Source organism: Trachypithecus francoisi, unplaced genomic scaffold, assembly GCF_009764315.1.
Source record: "Trachypithecus francoisi isolate TF-2019V2 unplaced genomic scaffold, Tfra_2.0 Lachesis_group14, whole genome shotgun sequence".
Classification (NCBI taxonomy): domain Eukaryota; kingdom Metazoa; phylum Chordata; class Mammalia; order Primates; family Cercopithecidae; genus Trachypithecus; species Trachypithecus francoisi.
In genome coordinates, this window is record NW_022681459.1 from 47,616,334 (window position 1) to 47,636,619 (window position 20,286).

Consider the following 20,286-nt stretch of genomic DNA (forward strand, 5'->3'; position numbering starts at 1 on the left):
CCCGCCCCCTCGACTCCCCAGCCAATCAGCAGCATTAGTCTGGTTGGACGCTCTCTTTGCTTTTCCCCACGGGTGACCACGGCTAGCTAGGCCGCCGGCGAGATGTGGCGGGGGAGAGTCGGGGCTTTGCTCCGGGTGTGGGGGTTTTGGCCGACAGGGGTTCCCAGAAGGAGACTGCTAAGCTGCGATGCTGCGTCGCAGGCGGGAAGCAATTCTCCCCACTGTTGGAACTGCGGCGGCCCATGGGGCTCCGGGCGGGAGGACAGGTTCTTCTGCCCACAGTGCAGAGCGCTGCAGGCACCTGACCCCACTCGAGACTACTTCAGCCTTATGGACTGGTACGAGCAACGGTTTCGGGAAACGGACCCGGGCGAGAGAGACGTCGGGGTCTGGCCTGCGAGAGGGGAGGACGGATCTGGCTTGCGGAAGAGAAGGCGGGACCGATAGGGGGGCGGAGGTCTAGAGAGCAGGCGTGAGAGAAGTGTCTTGATTTCTCAGGAGGAAATTGAGAGGCGGGGACTGAGGGAAGCAGCGTTGAGGTGTGGAGAAGGGAGACGAACGGGACTGGAGGGGCGGGCGCTGAAGTTAGAGGAAATAGGGGGGCCGAGGCTAGAGGGGAGGGAGATTTGAGGGGCGGTACCTACGGGAAAGGGAAGGAGAAGTCGAGGGGCGGAGCTTGAGGAAGGGGTACTTGAGGGGCAGGGCCCGGGAGACTGGAAGAGTTGGTTTGATGTATATAAGAAAGGACTGCAGAAGTGTGGTCCGAAATTGGGAAGTAAAGCATGAAAATCCTAATATTGTGGGCGAGACCTGAGGGAAAAGTGAGAATTCGAGGGAAAGGGTCCAATAAATAGTTTTTTCCCCTGAGGCTGATGATCTTGGAGAGATGGGCCAGTGTGGATAGAGCTGAAATGATAAGGAAATAGGACAGACTCTGGGAGTAGAGTGTGAAAGGAGTTGAATTAAAATAAACCGGGAGACAGGGATGAAAGGACCTGGGCTGTGGAAAAGATAGGGTGGTATTAAAGAAAACGTTATTCAGTCACACTTGTTGAAACACCAGAAAGACTTTCTTCAAGATCATTTTGGCCGGGCGCCGTGGCTCACGCCTGTAATCCCAGCACTTTGGGAGGCCGAGGCGGGTGGATCACAAGGTCAGGAGATCGAGACCACGGTGAATCCCCGTCTCTACTAAAAATACAAAAAATTAGCCGGGCGCGGTGGCGGGCGCCTGTAGTCCCAGCTACTCGGGAGGCTGAGGCAAGAGAATGGCGTGAACCCAGGAGGCGGAGCTTGCAGTGAGCCGAGATCGCGCCACTGCACTCCAGCCTGGGGAACAGCGAGAGACTCCGTCTCAAAAAAAAAAAAAAAAAAAGATCATCTTGTAGAGGGGGCACTGCAATAGAGTCTTGCAGTTAGGGAGGGAAATTGGTCTCAACTCCAAAAACACCATGGGCAGAAGGAAATTTGTAGCCAAGAAGCAGAGTAAACGGGATTCTGGCTGAACCGATCTAACAGGATTCTTGCTGAAGACAGGCCAGGGTGCTCAGACACCACCTAGGGGATGGTGGAGGATGAACAGTCTGATCAGAGATCTAGGATGATCAAATACGAGGATCAAGGATTCTAGCTAAACTGACTTAACAAGGTTATTTGCCAAAACTGGATTTTACAAGAAAGCATACAGCTGGGCCTAGAAGAAGGTTCAGCAATCTGACTAAAGTTTGGCCAGGCAAAGAATCTTTGTGTAATTTAGCAATGTCCTTTTCCCTTAACTATGGAATCTGCCCCCACTAGTCACTGAACATGTATGAGGGGCTACAGTAACACTGATCTTTAAGTTCCTCAGGCATCCCTATCTTGCTTCCACCTCGCGGTCCTTGCTCTTGGAATTCTACCTGGATGTCTCTTTCATCTGATCTTTGACTACTCATCATTCAGGTTTCAGCTCAGTGTCGTCTCATTGTCCACTACATCTGCTACCCTCTCTGATTCTATTCTGTGTCCCTTCATAGGACCTACCACTTTTTGAAATTATCTGTGTATATGTTATTGCATCTTCCCCATAAGAGCAAGAACCAGGCTCATGGTAGACAAATCTTTAAATATTTGTTGCATAAATTTAATCTCCCAATTTCTTTCCAGCAACCGTTCCTTCAGAGTTGATACTGCAAAGCTCCAGCACAGGTACCAGCAACTGCAGCGTCTTGTCCACCCAGATTTCTTCAGCCAGAGGTCTCAGGTAGCTTATTGGCCAACCCCAATAATCCCCAAATATGTGTGCACACTGGGTGGCAGTGGCCTTGTGATTATGTGATTATCAGGGACCGAGCTGGAAAATCAGCTGTGTCTGCACCATGGCAGTCTGACCCCAGCCTGCCAGACCCAGAGCTGCCATTCACTCACAGCTTTTGTCTGACTTCCCCGATAACTTAAAACCTATCAGCTGAATATAAAGACATCTCATCCCACACCAGCTCTACTTAACCACTTCCTTAGGTGCCTGCCCATCAGCATATTATAAAACTTTGTGGGCCCAGTGCAGTGGCTCATGCCTGTAATCCCAGCACTTTGGGAGGCCCAGGCAGGCGGATCACTTGAAGTTGGAAGTTCAAGACCAGCCTGGCCAACATGGTGAAACCCTGTCTCTACTAAAAATATAAAAATTAGCCTAGTGCAGTGGCACACGCTTATAGTCCCAGCTACTTGAGAGGCTAAGGCAGGAGGATCACTTGAACATGGGAGACAAAGGTTGCAGTGAGCTGAGTTCGTGCCACTGCACACTCCAGCCTGGATGACTCTATCAAAAAAAAAAAAAAAAACACAACTTTGTAATTTGGATGGTAATAGTACTATCTTCATCTCCCCTAACAGACTGAAAAGGACTTCTCAGAGAAGCATTCGACCCTGGTGAATGATGCCTATAAGACCCTCCTGGCCCCCCTGAGCAGAGGACTATACCTTGTAAGGTGATTTCCCAACCCTTTTGTGCATGAAGTCCTGATGCCCATTATGACATAGGACAGCCGCGTCCCCTTTATTCAGCAGAAGAGTGCTTGAGGTCGGGCATGGTGGCTCACACCTGTAATCCCAGCACTTTAGGAGGCTGAGGTGGACAGATCACTTCAGCCCAGGAGTTCAAAACCATCCTGGGCAACATGATGACACTCCATTTCTACAAAAAATACAAAAATTAGCTGGGCATGGTGGCATACACCTATAGTCCCAGCTACTCTGGAGCTGAAGCAGGAGGATCACTTGAGCCTGAGAGGTCGAGGCTGCAGTGAGCTGTGATTGTACTACTGCACCCTCTCAAAAAAAAAAAAAAACAAAGAGTCCAGGGACCCAATAGTATTTAGCCTTACAGCACAAGTATAATTTTCTCTGTGAATATTACTTGGCTCAACTGCATTTTTTAAACTGTTATTTTCTAGTTTTTTTCTATGAATTTCAAGGATTTGATGTTGGTAGCTTTTAGTTAAAAGTCATTTTCTATTGTTGTTGTTGTTTTCCTCTCAAAAGTATCTTAAGAGGCCAGGCATGGCCAGGCTCACGCCTGTAATCCCAGCACTCTGGGAGGCCGAGGCAGGTGGATCACGAGGTCAGGAGTTCAAGACCAGCCTGGTCAAGGTGGTGAAACCCTGCCTCTACCAAAAATACAAAATAATTAGCCAAGTGGTGGCAGGTGCCTCTAATCCCAGCTACTTGGGAGGCTGAGGCAGAGAATTGCTTCCCCAGGAGGCAGAGGTTGCAGGGAGCTGAGATCACACCACTGCACTCCAGCCTGGGTGACAGAGCGAGACTTCGTCTCAAAAAAAAAAAAAAAAAAGTATCTTACAATCTAGAAAATTCTGTAATTGAATAGAATCTTTAGAAACATCTAGTTCAACCTCTGAGTGAAGTGATGACTACCCCAAGATCACACCAAGGTCACATAGTTTCAGGTAGCATTAGGTGGAAATCCCATTCCATCATTTATGTTTCAGTCCAACCTTTTGATACCCCTTAGTCTTTCATTACTGGGACAGTTCCAGTTTTCTCTATTAGTGGTATTATTTCCTAACGGATGAGTAGGATTTAGATTACTCTGCCCATAGTTTCTTCAACTTGTTTTTCTTGCTTTCTGCCCCAATAGCTAAAGCTCCATGGAATGGAGATTCCTGAAAGGACAGATTATGAAATGGACAGGCAATTTCTCATGGAAATAATGGAAATCAATGAAAAACTTGCAGAAGCTGAAAGTGAAGCTGCCATGAAAGAGATTGAATCCATTGTCACAGGTGAAAGATAAAATAGCACCGAATGTATTTCATTGCTTGTCCAAGGATGAGTGAAAAATGAACGTAAAGAGTACATAATGGCCTGGGCATGGTGGCTCATGCCTATAATCCCGGCACTGTGGGAGGCCAAGGCGAGTGGATCACCTGAGGTTAGGAGTTCAAGACCAGCCTGGCCAACATGGTGAAACCCTGTTTCTACTAAAAATACAAAAATTAGCCAGGTGTGGTGGCAGGCACCTGTAGTCCCAGCTACTCGGGAGGCTGAGGCAGGAGAATGGCATGAACCCAGGAGGCAGAGCTTGCAGTGAGCGGAGATCACGCCACCGCACTCCAGCCTGGGTGACAGAGCGAGACTCCGTCTCAAAACAAAAAAAAAAAAGGAAGGTTATTTACTTTAAGGAATTAGCTCACATAATTGTGGGAGCTGGCACATCTAAAATCTATAGGGCAGGACTAGGCGCAATGGCTCATGCCTGTAATCCCAGCATTTTGGGAGACCGAGAAGGGCAGATCACTTGAGTCCAGGAGTTCGAGACCAGCCTGGGCAATGTGGCGAAACCCCATCTGTAAAAAAAATACTAAAAAATCAGCCAAGCATAGACCGGGCGTAGTGGCTCACGCCTGTAATCCCAGCACTTTGGGAGGCCGAGGCAGGTGGATCACCTGAGGTTGGGAGTTTGTGACCAGCCAGGCCAACATGGAGAAACCCCGTCTCCACTAAAAATAGAAAATTAGCGGAGCATGGTGGTGCATGCCTATAATCCCAGCTACTCGGGAGGCTGAGGCAGGAGAATCGCTTGAACTTGGGAGGCGGGGCTTGCAGTGAGCCAAGATTGTGCCACTGCACTCCAGCCTGGGCGACAGAGTGAGACTCTGTCTCAAAAAAAAAAAAAAAAATCAGCCAAGCGTGGAGGTGCACACTTGTGGTCCCAGCTATCCGGGAGGCTGAGGTGGGAGAATCACCTGAGCCCGTGTGTCAGAGCTTGCAGTGAGCTGAGATCACGCCACTGCACTCCAGCCTGAGTGACAGTGAGACCCTATCACAAAAAAATAAATAAATAAAATCTATAGGGTAGATAAGCAGGCTGAAAGTCTAGGCAGGATTTCTATGTTACAGTCTTGCTACAGAATTCCTTCCCAGAAAACCTGTTTTTGCACTTAATGCCTCTACTTGATTGGATGAGGCCCACCCACATTATGTAGGGTAACATCCATTACTTAAAGTCAACTGATTATAAATGTTAATCACATCTACAAATACCTTCACAGGATCATCTAAACTAGTTGGTTTTTGTTTTTTTGAGACATGGTCTCACTCTGTCACCCAGGCTGGAGCACAGTGGTATAGTCACAGCTCACTGTAGCCTTGACCCATGGGCTCAAGCAATCCTCTCACCTCAGCCTCTTGGATAGCTGGGACTACAGGCGTTCATCACCACGCCTGGCTAATTTTTTGTGTCTTTTATAGAGATGGGATTTTGCCGTGTTGCCCAGGCTGGCTTTAAACTCCTGGGTTCAAAGCAGTCCCCCTGCCTCAGTCTCCCAAAGTGCTGGGATTACAGGCGTGACTCAATGTGCCTGGCATAGATTCGTGTTTGATCAAACAACTGGGCACCATAGCCTAGCCAAGTTGACTCATAAAATTAACCATACCACATATAAAAGATTCCAAGGTTCTCTGTTAGACTATATTCATTACATACTTTCACAGATATTTGTAGTGTACCTACTACAAATATCAGGCACTGCGCATGACACTGAGGATACAGCACGGAACAAGAAAGACTGTGCCTTCTTGGAGTTTATATATGTCAACTGTGCCCAAAATGGATTCCCAAGTGTCTCCCCTCCCCACCTTTTCCCTAAAAAAAAATCTGTTCCTCTTACGCCGGGCACGGTGGCTCACGCCTGTAATCCCTGCACTTTGGGAGGCCAAGGCAGGCGGATCACGAGGTTGAGAGATCAAGACCATCCTGGCTAACATGGTGAAACCCCCTCTCTACTAAAAATACAAAAAATTAGCCGAGCGTGTTGGCATGCGCCTGTAGTCCCAGCTACTCGGGAGGCTGAGGCAGGAGAATCGCTTGAACCCAGGAGGTAAAAGTTGCAGTGAGCCGGGATCGTGCCACCGTACTCCAGCCTGGATGACAAAGCAAGACTCCAAATAAAATAATAATAATAATCTGTTCCTCTTCCAGTGTTCCCTAAGAGAATGACACCAGTTGCACAAGTGTAAATTTTGAGGAGGCCTTAACAACCTTATTTTTCCTTATGCGCATAGTCAATCTTTCTGCATCTGAAAAAGCCAACTTAAATTTGCCTCAAATTCATCCACCCATCTCTATTTTCGCTGCCACCAGCCTTTTCCAAGCTACCATTCACTCTCACCTGGACAACTGCAGTAGCTTTTCACTGGTCTGTCTACCTTCAGGCCCCATCTAACAAATCCCTTCACTGTCACTGGAATCTTTTTGAAACCCAAGTCTTTTTTTTTTTTTTTTTTTGAGACAGAGTCTTGCTCTGTCACCCAGGCTGGAGTGCAGTGGTGTGATCTCGGCTCACTGCAACCTCTGCCTCCCAGGTTCAAGCTATTCTCCTGCCTCTGCCTCCCAAGTTGCTAGGACTACAGGTACGTGCCACCATGCTTGGCTAATTCTATTTTTTTTTTTTTTAGTAGTGACGGGGTTTCACCATGTTGCCCAGGCTGATCTCAAACTCCTGACCTCAGGTGATCCATCCATCTCGGCCTCCCAAAGTGCTGGGATTACAGGTGTGAGCCACCAAGCCCAGCCAAAACCCAAATCGAATCACTACTCTTGGCCTTATTTAAATTGGCCAGGTGTGGCTTACACCCGTAATCCCAGTACTTTGGGAGGCTGAAGTGGGAGGATCTTTTGAGCCCAGGAGTTCAAGACTAGCCTGGTCAACATAGCAAGACCCCATCTCCATAAAAAAATTTAAAAATTAGCCAGATGTGGTGGTGCGTGCCTGTAGTCCCAGCTGCTCAGGAGGCTGAGGCAGGAGGATCACTTGAGCCCAGGAGGTGGAGACTGCAGTGAACCGTGTTTGCACCATTGCTCTCCAGCTTCAGCAGTGGAGCAAAACCACGTCTCAGAAAAAAAGAAAAAACTTTTAAGTGGCCTCTCACTGCTCTAAAACTCTAGCATCCCTTACAGGGCCCTGCATGCCCTGTCCTCTGCTTCTCTTCGTTTTGCCCTCTCCACTCCAGCCACACTGACCACTTCCAGTTCCTCATCTGTACTAGGCACCCTCCTACCCTAGGGCCTCTTGCTTCTGCCTGAAGCCCTCCTCTCCTTCACCCCATTTAAGTTAACCCCTCCTTCTCCAGATCTGAAGACAATCATCATTTCCTCAGAGAAGCCTTTTTTAAGCTATCTATTAGTAGTGGCTATCTCTTTTGTAAGACTAATCACAGTTATAACTTCACTGTTCTGTGTGACATTAATTGATCAATATGAGCCTCCCTCATTAGACTGGAAGTTCTGCAGAAGGAGAAATCATGCCTACTTTTTGCTTCCCTCACATCCTCAGCTCACAGAAAAGTTCTTATAGTTTAAAAGGAACTTGGTAAGTATTTACTAAATGAGCAAACAATAATGAGAAAAGACGTTTAAAGCAGTAAAATAGAATTTGTGGTGAGGGGACCGTCAGCTGGAGATATGTTGACAGCATTAGGGCTCAGTGATAGGGAGAAGAGAAACTCAGGAGTTGCAGTCAATGGGCTCAGCTGCACAATTTTAAATGACAGGGCAGCATGCTGTTGACTTCGTGTGACCTTGAACAAATGACTTTGTGTGACCTTGAACAAATGACTTCATTCCTCTGACCTTCAATTTCCTCATCTGTAAATGGAGATAATATTAGTACTGGTTGTTGTGGGGATCAAGATAAATGAGATAAAGCATGTAAAAGCATGTATTCTAGGCCAGGTATGGTGGCTCATGCCTATAATTCCAGCACTTTGGGAGGCTGAGATGGGCGGATCACCTGAGGTCAGGAGTTCGAGACCACTCTGACCAACATGGGGAAACCCCATCTCTACTAAAAATACAAAATTAGCCAGGCATGGTGGCACACACCTATAATCCCACCAACTTCGGAGGCTAAAGCAGGAGAATTGCTTGAACCTGGGAGGCAGAGGTTGCAGTGAGCCGAGATCGCACCATTGCACTACAGACTAGGCAACAAAAGTGAAACTCCGTCTCAAAAAAAAAAAAAAAACACTTATTCTAGCCCTATAGTAAACATTTGACTTTGAGCAGCTCACTGACCTTAATTTAGATTAATTCCTAAATTTTCTCCTGTAAGGTATCTGTTACGGCCTAGGTAAAATGAATGTTCAAGGCATAGAGCTAGTTAATTTTAGGGTCAGGGCTTAAGAACCTGCAGGTTCCTAGTCTGTTGTTCTTTTGTGGACACTACACTGCTACCTGAGAGGTGAGTTTCAAACACCGGACTGGGAGTCAAGTGACTTGGATTCTGCTCCCAGATCTTCCACTCATCACCCATGGGACAATTCCCCCAATACCTGTCATTTCCTACCTTAGGGATATAATGTATTTGACAGTGTTTCGAAAGACAACACCATATAAATGACTGATACTATTTATATCTGGGAAATGAGATTACTGGAAAATTCCTCATTTTCTAACAAGGAATCAAGAGAAATATGAGATAGCTGCTGCTTTATTTTGTTTGGCATCTTCTCTCTTATGACACAACATGATGTAAATGTTTTAATTTTCCTGAGAGGCCATACAGTTTGCAAATGGTTGCCGGAAACACTCAGTAATGCTTTACTGATAGGTGTTCCCAGCATGTTAATATTCTCCTTGCTGAAATGTCGAAGACCCAAACTGTTTTGTGGAGATAATCAGTATATCCTTGTCTTTTTTTTTTTTTTTTTAACTGATTCTATAGCCATTTTATAAGCCTTGATGATTGCTCCTGAGACCTTTCATGGGTAGAAAAACAGAGTGTTATTAGGGTCAGCCAGAGTTCTGCTAAACAGCAGCTGCCGTCATGGTACACGCAGAGACAAAGGTTATGAAGCCTTACCCTTGAATACAAACTTCCTCCTTTGTTGTGTTCAAACCAGCATGATTACAAAGTATATGTATTGTCTTCATATTATGAGTCTATTTCAGTGGAAAAATTAAGAGAATGGTTTTCTTTTTCAGCTAAACAGAAAGAATTTACTGACAATGTGAGCAGTGCTTTTGAACAAGGTACTTTCTTTTCTTGACTTTCTTAAATATGGAAAGAAATTCCAAGCACTAAGACATAGCCATTCATTCAATAATTAGCTATGATATACCTTCCTATGATAGCTATGTTGGGAGATATGAAATACTTAGAATCTACATTTCTGCCTTTAAAAAATGCCTTTAATACATTTCTGGGCTGGGCACAGTGGCTCACGCCTGTAATCCCATCACTTTGGGAGGCCGAGGTGGGCGGATCACGAGATCGGGAGATCGAGACCATCCTCGCTAACGCGATAAAACGCCATCTCTACTAAAAATACAAAAATTAGCCAGGCGTGGTGGCACACCGCCTATAGTCCCAGCTGCTACTGCTATGGAGGCTGAGGCAGGAGAGTCACTTGAACCAGGGAGGCGGAAGTTGCAGTGAGCTGAGATTGTGCCACTACGCCAGCCTGGGCGACAGGGCAAGACTCTGACTCAAAAAAAAAAAAAAGAATCGACATTTCTGCCTTGCTAGAGAAACAAACTATATCAAAAAAGTGATCCAGGCATGGTGACTCACACCTGTAATCCCAGCAGTTTGGGAGGGTGAAGTGGGTGAATCACTTGAGGTCAGGGGTTTGAGACCAGCCTGGCCAACATGGTGAAACTCCTATCTCTACTAAAAATACAAAAATTAGCTAAGTGTGGTGGCATGTGCCTACTGTCCAAGCTACTCAAGAGGCTGAGGCAGGGGAATCGCTTGAACCAGGGAGGCTGAGGTTGCAGTAAGCCAAGACTGCACTGCTGCACTCCAGCCGGGGCAACAGAGCGAGACTCCTCAAAACAAAAAAAGAAACCTGAAGGAGGAATGAAGCTATTCTCAGGCAAATAAAAATTGAGGGAATTTGGACTGGGCGCGCTGGTTCACACCTGTAATCCCAGCACTTTGGGAGGCCGAGGCAGGTGGATCAAGAGGTCAAGAGATCAAGACCATCCTAGCCAACATGGTGAAACCCCATGTCTTCTAAAAATAGAAAATTAGCCGGGTGTGGTGGCGTGCCTGTAATCCCAGCTACTCAGGAGGCTGAGGCAGGAGAATCACTTGAACTTGGGAGGTGGAGGTTGCAGTGAACCTAGATCGCACCACTGCACTCCAGCCTGGATAAAAGTGTAAGATTCCATCTAAAAACAAAAAAGAATTTGAGGAAATTTGTTGACAGGAGACCTGCCTTGTAAAAAAATGTTAAAATAATTGATTGGCCGGACATGCTGGCTCACACCTGTAATCCCAGCATGTTGGGAGGCTGAGGTGGGTGGATCACGAGGTCAGGAGTTCAAGACCACCCTGACAAACATGGTGAAACCCCATCTCTACTAAAAATACAAAATTAGCCAGCGTGGTGGCGCTCACCTGTAATCCCAGCTACTCAGGAGGCTGAGGCAGGAGAATCGCTTGAACCCAGAAGTTGGAGGTTGCAGTGAGCTGAGATCACGCCAATGCACTCCAACCTGGGTGACAGAATGAGACTCTGTCTCAAAAAAAAGAATTTAGTTAGAGTGGAGGAAATTTATATAGGTCAGAAACTTGGGTCTACATAAAGAAAGGAAAACCATTGGAGAAAGGAATAAGTAAATGTAAAATTAAAACTTTTATTTTTTTAATTGATCTAACAGTTAAGTTTGTTCAAAATAATAAGTGCAACAATGGGCTGGGCGCAGTGGCTCACATCTGTAATCCCAGCACTTTAGGAGGCTGAGGCAGGCGGATCATTTGAGGTTGGGAGTTCGAGACCAGCCTGGCCAACATGGTGAAACCCCATCTCTACTGAAAATGCAAAAAAATGAGCCCAGCATGGTGGCACGTGCCTATAATCCCAGCTACTCAGCAGGCTGAGGCAGGAAAATCACTTTAACCCAGGAGGCAGAGGTTGCAGTGAGCTGAGATTGCGCCATTGCACTCCAGCCTGGGCGACAAGAGAAAAACTCCATCTCAAAAAAAAAGGATAGAAATTTTGACACAGGATCGGGCGCAGGGGCTCAAGCCTGTAATCCCAGCACTTAGGAAGTCCAAAGCCAGCGGATCACAAGGTCAGGAGTTTGAGACCAGCCTGGCCAATATGGTTGAAACTTCATCTCTACTAAAAATACAAAAAGTAGCCAGATGTGGTGGCAGATGCCTGTAATCCCAGCTACTTGGGAGGCTGAGGCAGGAGAATGGCTTGAAAGGCGGAGATTGCAGTGAGCCGAGATCGCACTACTGCACTCCTGCCTGAGCAACCAGCGAAACTCTGTCTCAAGGAAAAAAAAAAAAGGAAATTCTGACACAGGTTCCAACATGGATGAACCTTGAGGACATTGTACTATGTGAAATGTCAGTCACAAAAGGACAAATACTATATAATTCCACTTATATGAGGTACCTGTGATAGATTCATAGAGAGAAAGTGGAATGGTGATTATGGGGGAATAGAGTCAGGAAGAGGAAAATAGACAGTTATTTCATAAGTAGACAGCTTCAGTTTTGCAAGATGAAGAGAGTTCTGTGGAGGTCTGGGCAGGGTGGCTTGCACCTGTAATCCCAGCACTTTGAGAAACTGAGGCAAATGGATCACCTGAGACCAGGAGTTCAAGACCAGCCTGACCAACATGGTGAAACCCCATCTCTACTGAAAATACAAAAATTAGCTGGGTGTGATGGTGCATACCTGTAATCCCAGCTACTTGGGAGTCTGAGGCACAAGAATCACTTGAACCCGGGAGGTAGAGGCTGCAGTCAGCCAAGATGATGCCACTGCACTCCAGCCTCAGCGACAAAGCGAGACTCCATCTGAAACAAACAAACAAAAAAAACGTTCTGCGGATGGATGGTGGTGATGCTTGCACAACAATGTGAATGTAGTTAATGTCATTGAACTGTACACTTAGAAATGGCTAACATGATGAATTTTATGTCATGTGTTACCACAACTTAATTTTTTTTTTTTTTTTTTGAGACCGAGTTTTGCTCTTTCACCCAGGCCGGAGTGCAGTGGCACAATCTCAGCTTACTGCAACCTCAGCCTTTCAGTTTCTTTTTTTTTTTTTTTTTTTTTTTTTTTTGAGACGGAGTCTCGCTCTGTCGCCCAGGCTGGAGTGCAGTGGCCGGATCTCAGCTCACTGCAAGCTCCGCCTCCCGGGTTCACGCCATTCTCCTGCCTCAGCCTCCCGAGTAGCTGGGACTACAGGCGCCCGCCACGGCGCCCGGCTAGTTTTTTGTATTTTTTAGTAGAGACGGGGTTTCACCGTGTTCGCCAGGATGGTCTCGATCTCCTGACCTCGTGATCCGCCCGTCTCGGCCTCCCAAAGTGCTGGGATTACAGGCTTGAGCCACCGCGCCCGGCCATCAGCCTTTCAGTTTCAAGTGATTCTCCTGCCTCAGCCTCCCAAGTAGCTGTGATTACAGGTGCCTATCACCACGCCCAGCTAATATTTGTATTTTTAATAGAGATGGGGTTTCACCATATTGGCCAGGCTGGTCTTGAACTCCTGACCTCATGATCCGCCCACCTCGGCCTCCCAAAGTGCTGGGATTACAGGCCTGAGTCACTGCACCTGGTCCTAAAATTTTTTTAATGCAAAAAATATACTAAATAAATTAAATTGAGAAATGAAATACGACCAAGGCCTTCCGAGTCCCTGGTAGACCCTTTGCCATTACATTTCCCACAGTAACCACTCTCCTGAATTTTGTGTTACTCATTCCCTTGCTTTTCTTGATAGTTTTAACCATATATGTACATAATAATATATTATTTCATCTCACATATTTTTATCTTTATATATATAATATATATATCCTGTGACTTTTTTGCTAAATATTTTATTTTTGGAGTCATCTGGAATGATGCGAGTGGTTATAACATATCTTCATTTTAGCACTCTTCACATTGTGTTGTACTTACCTAAGTCAGGGTTTCTCAACTTTGGCACTACGGATATTGTAAGCCAGATAATTCTTCATTTGGGGGAGCTGTCCTGAGCACTATAAGATGATTAGCAGCATCCCTGGCCTGTACCCACCAGATGTCAGTACTACCTCCCAGCTGTGACAACCAAAAATATCTGCAGACATTGCCAGATGTCCCCATGGGGACAAAATCATCCTCAGTTGAAAATCACTGGTCTGGCCGGCATGGTGGCTCACACCTATAATCCCAGCACTTTGGGAGTCCACGGCAGGCAGATCACTTGAGGTCAAGAATTTGAGACCAGCCACGGCCAACATGGTGAAACCCTGCCTCTACTAAAAATACAAAAATTAGCCAGGCATGGTGGCAGACACCCTGTAGTAACAGCTACTCAGGAGACTGAGGCATGAGTATTGGTTGAACCCGGGAGGCAGAGGTTGCAGTGAGCTGAGATCGCGCCACTGCACTCCGGCCTGGGTGACAGAGTGAGGCTTCATCTCACACACACACACAAAAAAGAAAATCACTGGTCTAAGGGTGTCTTTCTTGGGAACTGTAAGCCCCCTGAGGGTATCTCTGTGCCTTAGCACCTGACCTGTAAGTCCCCTGAAGGCAGCTCTGTGCCTCAGCACCTGGCATAGAGGAAGCATCCAGTGCTTTCATATCCTCAGTATACCACCACATGTGTTAGGGAAAAACTTTTAAAACACAACCCCCCTTTTTTTTTTTTAAAGAGACAGGGTCTCACCCTGTCACCCAGGTTGAAGTACAGTGGCGCAGTCATAGCTCAGTGCAACCTCAAACTCCTGGGCTGAAGGGATCCTCCCACGTCAGCCTCCCAAGTAGCCAGGACTACAGACACATGCCACCATGCCCGGCTAATTTTTTTGTTGTTGTTGTTGTTGTTGTTTTGGTAGAGACAGGGTCTTGCTTTGTTGCCCAGGCTGGTCTTCAATTCCTGGGCTCAAGCCATCCTCCCGCCTCAGCCTCCCAAAGTGCTGGGATAGCAGGTATGAGCTCCTGCATCTAGCCCCCACCAGTCATTTATTACTTGGGACTGTCCTGAAGAGAATAAACTTCTCTAATTTATGTGAATCCTGTGCACATGCTCTTACATGGCCCCCGCCCCGTTTGGTTTATCCCTTTGTCTCCTTAAGGATCCAGATGTTCTCCCTCTTCGTTGCTAAGTCTTACTGAGGAATTGAGGGGCCCTCCGGACCCCAGGGCTCCATCTATATATGGCTGCCCTAGTCATCAGAGTTGGTTTTATTCTTGCTTGAAATGAAGCCTGACTTCAGTGTCTCTGTTTATTTCAGATGACTTTGAAGAAGCCAAGGAAATTTTGACAAAGATGAGATACTTTTCAAATATAGAAGAAAAGATCAAGTTAAAGAAGATTCCCCTTTAATTGTTGACAGTTTAAAGTTTAAAAAATAAAGTTCTTGCCAGGCGCAGTGGCTCACACCTGTAATCCCAGCACTTTGGGAGGCTGAGGTGGGTAGATCACGAGGTCAGGAGTTCAAGAGCAGCTTGGCCAACATAGTGAAACCCCATCTCTGCTAAAAATACAAAAATTAACCAGGCATGGTGGTGCGTGCCTGTAGTCCCAGATACTCAGTAGGCCGAGGCAGGAGAATCGCTTGAACCCTGGAGGTGGAGGTTGCAGTGAGCACAGATCGTGCCACTGTGCTCCAGCTTGGGCAACAGAGTGAGACTTCGTCTCAAAAAATAAGAAAATAAACAAAGTTATTGTGTATTTCTTTTCTGGCTTCTGGTAATTGGGAATAGATAAGCTTTAACCATTTATATCATCTTAATTAAGCCTGTGGCTCAAGCATTAATGGATGGCAAAGTTTGTCATATGGGAAGAAACACAGCCTAGTTAGAGCTTTGGGTGGTCAGTTCTTCATCTGATACTTGATATTGCATGACCCCAATGTAGACTAATGGATGAAGAGGTGGAGATGGGGCCAATTTGAGGCCCTACAAAGAGGAGTCCAAAAACTTTTTCCTGCAAAGGGCCTGGTAGTGAATATTTTCAGCTTTGTGGACTATATCAAGGGTCCCCAACCTGTTAGGAACTGGACCACACAGCAGGAGGTGAGTGGCAGGTGAGCGAGCAAGCGAGCATTACTGCCTGAGCTTCATCTCCTGTCAGATCCTCTGTGGCCTTAGATTCTCAAAGGAATACGAACTGTGCATGTGAGGGTTCTAAGTTGTATGCTCCTTGTGAGAATCTAATGCCTGATGATCTGAGGTGGAATAGTTTCATCCCCAAACCATCCTCCGGCACCATCCGCATCCATGGAAAAATGGTCTTCCATGAAACCACTCCCTGGTGCCAAAAAGGCTGGGGACCCCTGGACTATATGGTCTTTGTTGTAACTGCTATTGTGCCATTGTGACATAAAATCATCGTAGAGAGTATGAAAACAAATGGACAGGGCTGTGTGCCAGTCAGACTTTATTTACAAAACAGGTGATGAGCCAGATTTGGCCATGGCTCTGCCAACCTCTGCCCAAGAGCCACAACTTTCTAATGGCATGACCCTCCTCCCTAAGATAGGTAGTCCCCTTTGGTACTGTGGCCTTGGGGCATTCTGTTTGCTAACAAGCAAGGCTGCCTAAGAGTCTCTTTGGTCTAAATTTCAAACTAGATAATATAAAGAATTAATCTGGTATTAGGCGGGACATGGTGGCTCATGCCTGTAATCCCTGCACTTTGGGAGGCCAAGGCGGATAGATTACCTGAGGTCAAGAGTTCAAGACCAGCCTGGCCAACATGATGAAAACCCATCTCCACTAAAAATACAAAAAATTAGCCAGGCGTGGTGGTGCATGCCTGTGATCACAGCTACTCAGGAGGCTGAGGCAGGAGAATCGCTTGAACCCGGGAGGTGGAGGTTGCAGTGAGCTGAGGTTGCACCACTGCACTCCAGCCTGGGCAACAAGAGCAAAAAATTCCATCTTAAAAAAAAAAATTAATCTGGTATTAAGCACTAACCACATTTTCTGCTCCATCTTAGTGGAGTGGAGAGCAGTTGTAATTACTCTCTGGACAGCTGACGCACTTGTCACTATTTCCATGCTCTTCTAATGCAGCCCAATGCAGCTCTACTTCCCCTTCTGTATCTTTGAAATTCAGTTTAAGTTCTTCATCCCTTTCCGGGAAAATAAACAAACAAAAAGTCTCTAGATAAAGGAAGATTAAAATAGCAAACAAAATTCTGAATTAAAAAATTCCAAGAAGGCCAGGCGCAGTGGCTCATGCCTGTAATCCCAGCATTTTGGGAGACTGAAGCAGGGGGATCACCTGGGGTCAGGAGTTCAAGACCAGCCTGACCAACATGGAGACACCCCGTCTCTACTAAAAATATAAAAAATTAGCCGGGTGTGGTGGTGCGTGCCTGTATCCCAGCTACTCAGGAGGCTGAGGCAAGAGAATCGATTGAACCCAGGAGGCGGAGGTTGCAGTGAGCCGAGATTGTGCCACTGCACTCCAGCCTAGGTGACAGAGTGAGACTCTGTCTCAAAAAAGAAAAAAATTCCAAGAAACAACATTTTAAAACTCTGGAGATAATTGCCTATCTGTAATTGGAAAAAAGTCAGGGGGTCTGAACCAAAGTTTAAATACTACTCCAAGAACTTAAAACTGTAGCTCCTTTGCAGTTTCTTTTTTCTTTTTTGAGACAGAATCTTGGCTCTTGTTACCCAGGTTGGTCTGCAATGGCGTGATCTCAGCTCACTGCAACCTCCACCCCCCAGGTTCAAGTGTTTCTCCTGCCTCGGCCTCCCAAGTAGCTGGGATTACAGGCAACTGCCACCATGCCTGGCCATTTTTTTGTATTTTAGTAGAGACGGGGGTTTCACCATGTTGGCCAGGCTGGTCTCGAACTCCTGACCTCAGGTGTTCCACCCACCTCAGCCTCCCAAAGTTCTGGGATTACAGGCATGAGCCACCATCCCAGTTTCTTATCCTTGTCGAAAAATGTGTATCTTGTGAATCCCGAACCAGTTATACTCGGTTAACATTTTAGAATTCTCTGATCTTTAGAAGGCAAATTAACCACAGCAGCTGTCGGGCTTAATGATACTTGGGAACATCAGTACAATCTCCACCCCCTCACAGTATACAAGGAGAATGAATTACTTGTCTGAAAACACACCAGGAGTCCTTTAAGTAAATAATTACAATGCAAGCATATGTCCTCATTAAACTGGGTGCTTCTGCTCTGCAAAAAAAAGGAGGAAATGAAAGGAGGGTTTGAAATACTTGTACAGACAATCTTCATTCCTTCTTCAGAACAATGATCGAGACCAAAACAATCTGACCACAAAAATAAATCAGATCAACATTGCCACATCTTTGGAGGAACTTCAAAGAAACTTTCTGTTACCTGTTACCATCAGCTGGAAAAGCTACAGGGCCTCCCAGCAAACCATGTCTGATTTGGGGAATAACTAAAAAAGACATTATTTCTGAGTCATGGCTTCTGAGGTGAGTGGGCTTACCTTTTTCTTCCACCTCTTCCAAATTCTTTCCTTTCTCATCTGAAGTTTAACTGGACTTCTAAATCCAGGAACCTTTTCAAGTGTTCCCTAACAAAGCCCTGTGGGAGATATGCTAATAGACGGCAGAAAAGTTGGCAGCCCAATTTGGATTAAAGTTTCAGACCGGCCGGGCGCGGTGGCTCAAGCCTGTAATCCCAGCACTTTGGGAGGCCGAGACGGGCGGATCACGAGGTCAGGAGATTGAGACCATCCTGGCTAACATGGTGAAACCCCGTCTCTACTAAAAAATACAAAGAAATTGCCGAGCGAGGTGGCGGGCGCCTGTAGTCCCAGCTACTCGGGAGGCTGAGGCAGGAGAATGGCGTGAACCCGGGAGGCGGAGCTTGCAGTGAGCTGAGATCCGGCCACTGCACTCCAGCCCGGGCGACAGAGCAAGACTCCGTCTCAAAAAAAAAAAGTTTCAGACCAACAACTGAAGCAAATGAAGCCCCCCCTGCCCCCACCCCCAACACACACAGGCACACACACAGTTCCCAGTATAGTGTCAGAACAAATCAGAGGTTTCAACTAATTTGTGACTATGTCTTCCCAGAGTTTGGTGTCAGACAGTGCTCATGTTGTGAACTGAATGATTTTGTCCCCCAAAATTCATATGTTGCAGTTCTGGCGCCTCTAAGGAAGTAATTAAGATTCTACAAGCCAGGAAGAGAAACTGAAACTGACCATGCTGGTACCTTGAGCTTGGACTGCAGCCTCCAAAACTGTGAGAAAATAAATTGCTGCTATTTAAGCTACCTAATATATGGGTTTGAGTCCCAGTTCCCCTACTTATATTTCATCTGTATTTTTTTTTTTTCCGAGATGGAGTCTCGCTCTGTCGCCCAGGTTGGAGTGCAGTAGTGCCATCTTGGTTCACTGCAACCTCCACCTCCCAAGTTCAAGCTATTCTCCTGCTTAAGCCTACCAAGTAGCTGGGATTACAGATGCCCGCCACTACACCTGGCTAATTTTTTTTGTCTTGTATTTTTAGTAGAGACAGGATTTCACCATGTTGGCTAGGCTGGTCTCGATCTCCTGACCTCGTGATCCACCCACCTCGGCCCCCAAAGTACTGGGATTACAGGCATGAGCCACCGTGCCTGGCCGTCGTCATCTGTATTTTGTTTGTTTATTTGTTTGTTTGTTTTTGAGAAAGGATCTCACTCTGTTATCCAGGCTGGAGTGCAGTGGTACAATCTTAGCTCACTGCATCCTTGACCTCCCAGGCTCAATCAATCCTCCCACCTCAACCTCCCAAGTAGCTGGAACCACAGGTGGGCACCACCATGCCTGGCTAATTTTTTTTTTTTTGAGATGGAGTCTCACTCTGCCGCCCTGGCTGGAGTACAGTGGCCGGATCTCAGCTCACTTCAGCTCACTGCAAGCTCCGCCTCCCGGGTTCACGCCATTCTCCTGCCTCAGCCTCCCGAGTAGCTGGGACTACAGGCGCCCGCCACCACGCCCGGCTAGTTTTTTGTATTTTTTAGTAGAGACGGGGTTTCACCGTGTTAGCCAGGATAGTCTCGATCTCCTGACCTCGTGATCCACCCATCTCGGCCTCCCAAAGTGCTGGGATTACAGGCTTGAGCCACCGCGCCCGGCCGCCTGGCTAATTTTTTAAGTTTTTGTGGAGATGGGGTCTCTCTACATTGCCCAGGCTGGTCTCAAACTCCTGGGCTCAAGCTATCTACCCACCTTGGCCTCTCATAATGCTGGCAATACAGGGGTGAGCCACCATGCCCAGCGTCCTCATCTTATTTACTTATTTATTTATTTAAGACAAAGTCTGGCTCTATTGCCCAATCTGGAGTGCAGTGGCATGATCTCGGCTCACTGCAACCTCCACTTCCCGGACTCAAGCCATTCTTCTGCCTCAGTGTCCCAAGTAGCTGGAACTACAGGCATGCACCACCATGCTCAGCTAATTTTTGTATGTTTTATAGGGACAGGGTTTTGCCATGTTGCCCAGGCTGGTCGCAAACTCGTGAGCTCTAGTGATCTGCCCACCTCAGTGGCCTCTCAAAATGTTGGGATTACAGGCATGAGCCACTGTGCCCGGACATGGCCTCCTTATCTTTAAAAGGGTAATAATAGTACCTATCTCACGGTGTCATTGTGAAGATTAAGTGAAATAAATTATCTATGCAAATTGCTTAGCATGGAGCATGGCACATGGAACTCAGAGATAATTCTTCTTTTACTTTCAATTATAATTACTACTTTTATTATTTTTACTTGGGAAACAAAATCATGCCTTTCATTGCCCCGTAAATACATTCTTCCAACAAAATTCCAAGC

The 20,286-nt window shown here is 46.5% G+C and overlaps 1 protein-coding gene across 7 annotated transcripts; it reads left to right on the forward strand.

Annotated features, from left to right (window-relative positions):
- The first annotated feature begins 22 nt into the window (after positions 1-22).
- On the forward strand, positions 23-15,175 carry HSCB (HscB mitochondrial iron-sulfur cluster cochaperone). 7 transcript variants are annotated; one of them, XM_033233103.1, is made up of 6 exons: positions 25-338; positions 2,146-2,242; positions 2,875-2,964; positions 4,136-4,280; positions 9,482-9,529; positions 14,754-15,175. In XM_033233103.1, exons 1-6 carry the CDS (start codon positions 103-105, stop codon positions 14,843-14,845), a joined length of 708 nt encoding a protein of 235 aa, XP_033088994.1. In that variant the 5' UTR covers positions 25-102; the 3' UTR covers positions 14,846-15,175. The 7 variants fall into 7 exon arrangements, 6 of the variants coding, with proteins under 6 accessions (XP_033088995.1, XP_033088994.1, XP_033088997.1 ...); XR_004442360.1 differs by having other exon boundaries at positions 26-338; positions 2,875-2,969; positions 14,754-14,888; XM_033233107.1 differs by having other exon boundaries at positions 78-338; positions 2,875-2,969; positions 14,754-14,888.
- The last annotated feature ends 5,111 nt before the right edge of the window (positions 15,176-20,286 follow it).